Here is a 3,707-nt window from a genome sequence, read left to right on the forward strand (position 1 = left end):
CTGCTCAGAGGGCTTCCTTTGGGGCCCCGCCTCCCCCGAGCGCGCCGCCCAAAAGGAAGCCCTCTGAGCAGAAGCCCAAAGCCGGCAAGAGGAAGGCGGCCTGGGACCCAGACGAGGAGCGACCACTGGGGACCGGGCCTGATCCCGATGGGCTGGACGAGAACGCGAAGCTCACGGACACCTACTGTGCTGAGAAGTGGCACTCCCTCTGCAACTTCTTTGTCAATTTCTGGAATGGCTGAGGATGCGGGCCTGGGGAAGCCTGGGGAAGAGGGGTGGGGGCCGGGGGAGGGGGGTCTATGCCCAGCCAGGGAGGGAAAACTAAGGGCATCCTAGGCCAGGAGATGCAGGAGAGTGGGGAAAAGTCCCCGTTCTAGAAGGGGACTGGGGGGTAGAGTGGGGGTGGGGGGCTTGGGATGGGAGTGTAAAGGGTATGGACAGTCCCTGAGACAGCAGAGAAGTTAAAAATTATTGAGTCGAGCCTGATTAAGAGCAGAAGAAACAGTGGAAACAGACGTAAGTAGGCATACCTTAAATATGCAAAAACTGTAGACTGGGGAGAAAGATGGGTACAGAGAGAGGCTGAAAAAAGGAAGTGGGGAAAAGTGACTAAAATGATGTGACTCCTGTGGGAAGCAGGATACAAAGTACACTATTTAACACGTTTATACTACAATTGATAACCTGAGCCAGACTGATATTCAGTGTCTTCTCATCTACTCATCTACTTGACAAGATTACTTTTTTTCTCTTTAGGAATTAGAATGAACTTGGGTGCTGTCTCCAGTCATAGATGAACCCTATAGGGATCAAAGCCAATGGGAGCTCAAAATTAACTCCAGTGAAAAGATTTTCCAGATGATTTGCCTCTGAATTCTTTTAGAAGTATTGCTTTTAAACAGAGTGATGCCTGGTATTCTGAAACTTCCCCATTAACCTTCCAAAATCAGAAGTGAATTATAGAAGTTGGTTTTAAAAAACAATTTTGTTTGATCGTGTTTTTAAAAACAGCTAAAATGTAAGCACACATCTCAGAATGGAAGTCATATCTCTGTTTCATGTAATTGTTAACATATTACATTTTAAATAAGATGTAATAATAGACTTTGCACACATTAGGTGCTCAATAAAAATTGTATGGCTAGATTTAAAGAACTGGCAGGACAATGGAAATTTTGATTGCATTTGATCTAGTTCTGACTAAACCTTGAAGTTGTAAGTTCCTAAAAATATCTCGAATTGCTGGGGGAAGACAAGAAGTAAGAAGTCTGCATAAGGGAAAAATCACAAACTGGCAAACCTGAGCCCTATCATTCCTGTTTGCCCTGCATGTAGTTATAGCATTTTTCTGCTCTTCCTCCCTTCCTCCCAATTGGGATTTGTTGCCAGCATTGAAAATTAATTTCATATAAAAAGCCAGATGTTTGAATTCTTGTGTAAAATTAGATCTGACAACATTCGACACACCTTTCTACATGGCAACATGATGCTGAAGTTGGCTGCCCTCTTTAGATTATTTTCCTTAAGATTTATTTCATTACTTTGGGCTGTGGTGGATCTTCCTTGCTGCCCACAAGCTTTCTCTAGTTGTGTCTAGCAGGGGCTACTTTTCATTGTGGTTCAAGGGCTTCTTACTGTAGTCGCTTCTCTTGTTGCAGAGCAGGGGCTCTAGGGTGCAGGAGTGTGGGCTTCAGTAGTTGCTGCAAGTGGGCTCAATAGTTTTGGCTCCCAGGCTCTAGAACAAGGGCTCAGTAGTTGTGGCGCCTGGGCTTAGCTGCTCTGCAGCGTGTGGGATCTTTCCAGACCAGCGATCAAACCCGGTGTCCCTTGCATTGCAAGGTGGATTCTTAACCACTGGACCACCAGGGAAGCCCTTAGATATATTTTCCTGAGTTTTTCCACTGCTCCTGCACATCTTATCAGTGGACTTTATTCATTCATATTATAGGGCTCAACCTGAGACTTTTGAGCCACCACCAGATAGAAGGGTTTTTGGCTGACCTGTTCTTCTCACCTCCCACCCTTTAAAACAATCGTAAATCCAACAATCTGACAGATACTGAATATCTCCTGAACTTCTCCCTCCTTGAACAGCCCCTAGAAAACTAGGGGCTGTAAACTTTTACCTGTTCTGTACATTCTTCACACAGTTGGCAAAACATTGAGACTGATGAGATGTCTTTCAATGACAGCCACTTGAAAGGAGATGAGAATGTTTCTGCTTTTGGAGGCTTGGGGACCACAGCTGCCCTCCCAGCTCCATGGCTCTCTTACAACTTCAAAGAGCAGTTCTCCTTACTTCCTGCCGGACGCTTATGGACTTCAGAGCTTTGATGAACTTACCCCAAGTTTGTCCCTCCTGTGACCTCTGACTCACCACATTCAAACTCTTCCCCATTTCAATTGTTAAAACAGGCTCCAAAGCTCTCCTTTCCCTTTTGTAAAGCAAGACGGCTGCTTCAGCCATATTAAAATTATTCAGTGGTCATTATATACAGACAACAGCAGAACTAAGATAATGTAAAGTGCCACTAATAATGACTAGCCAAGGCAAAATACCTTGGGCTTCCCTGGTGGCTCAGACGGTAAAGAATCTGCCTGCAGTGCAGGAGACTTGGGTTCGACCTCTGGGTTGGGAAGACCCGCTGGAGAAGGAAATGGCAACCCACTCCAGTATTCTTGCCTGGAGAATCCCATGAACAGAGTAGCCTGGGGGGGTTGCAAAGAGTTGGGACACGATTAAGTGACTAGCACACACACATAAGGTAAAATACCTAAGAATAAACTCAATGAAAAAATATGCAAGAGCTACATGTAGAACACAGAAATACACTTGAGGGCAGAACAGAAAGACCTGAGTAAATTAAAACATATATGGATTGTGATTATGACTATTATTAAAGAAGGCTTAATATTAAAAAATGTAAACTAATCTACACATTTAAACATGATAACAACAAAATGCCAAAAGGATTTTGTGGTGTGAGAACTGGGTAGACTGATTCTAAAGTTCCAAAGGAAAATCAAAATGAATTTGGGGACTAGACAAGTGCAGGGTTGTATGTTTCAGAGAGGAAGAGAAGAAAAGAATGCTTTCATTAAGGGCACAACTTGAAATGACTAAATACAGAATCTCCCGAAGGACTGTCAGTAGCACAGTGCAAAACAATGTAAATGACGTGAGGGCACTGTTTCTAGGTAACCACAGGGACTCTTCTCCATAAAAGGCCAGAAACTACGGACCAGCACTTCAGTTGACAGTTGCCGCCTTTGAGCTGGGTGGTCATGTGATCCTGGCCGCACTGAGTACCCTAAACCTTTGATCCGCCTGTTCTTTTGTTCCCACACATAATGATCACAATGAGGATGATTCTTCTCCACAGGGAGACAGGGAGAGGGCCCTTATGCATTGATTTTAAGATGTAGGTAGAGAGGTTGAAGGGAAGAAGACTAGTGTGGGATCCCCAGAAGGGTGAGAGGTCAGTTTACATTTAATCAAGTGTCAGTACTCCTTGGGAATGTCAAAGGATTAAATATTTCCCAGCATTTAGAGGCAGCTCTTTACCTTCTCTCTCTTCTCCCTTCTGATTATTGCTCAAGGCTTGGGAGGGCTCTCAATTATATTTAAAAAGGCAAAGCAAAAGAACACACAACAGAACACACACACACACACACACACACACACAGAGGATTGGAGTACTTTGAAA

The 3,707-nt window shown here is 44.2% G+C and overlaps 1 protein-coding gene across 1 annotated transcript in view; it reads left to right on the top strand.

The window, feature by feature from the left end:
- FGFBP3 (fibroblast growth factor binding protein 3) overlaps positions 1-242 on the top strand; it is a 14,087-nt gene extending 13,845 nt beyond the window's left edge. The window contains exon 4 of the mRNA XM_010842221.1: positions 9-242. Coding sequence (XP_010840523.1) covers positions 9-242 — 234 coding nt within the window. The remainder of the gene's footprint in view (positions 1-8) is intronic.
- The last annotated feature ends 3,465 nt before the right edge of the window (positions 243-3,707 follow it).

This window comes from Bison bison, unplaced genomic scaffold (assembly GCF_000754665.1).
Source record: "Bison bison bison isolate TAMUID 2011002044 unplaced genomic scaffold, Bison_UMD1.0 scf7180017864172, whole genome shotgun sequence".
Lineage (NCBI taxonomy): Eukaryota > Metazoa > Chordata > Mammalia > Artiodactyla > Bovidae > Bison > Bison bison.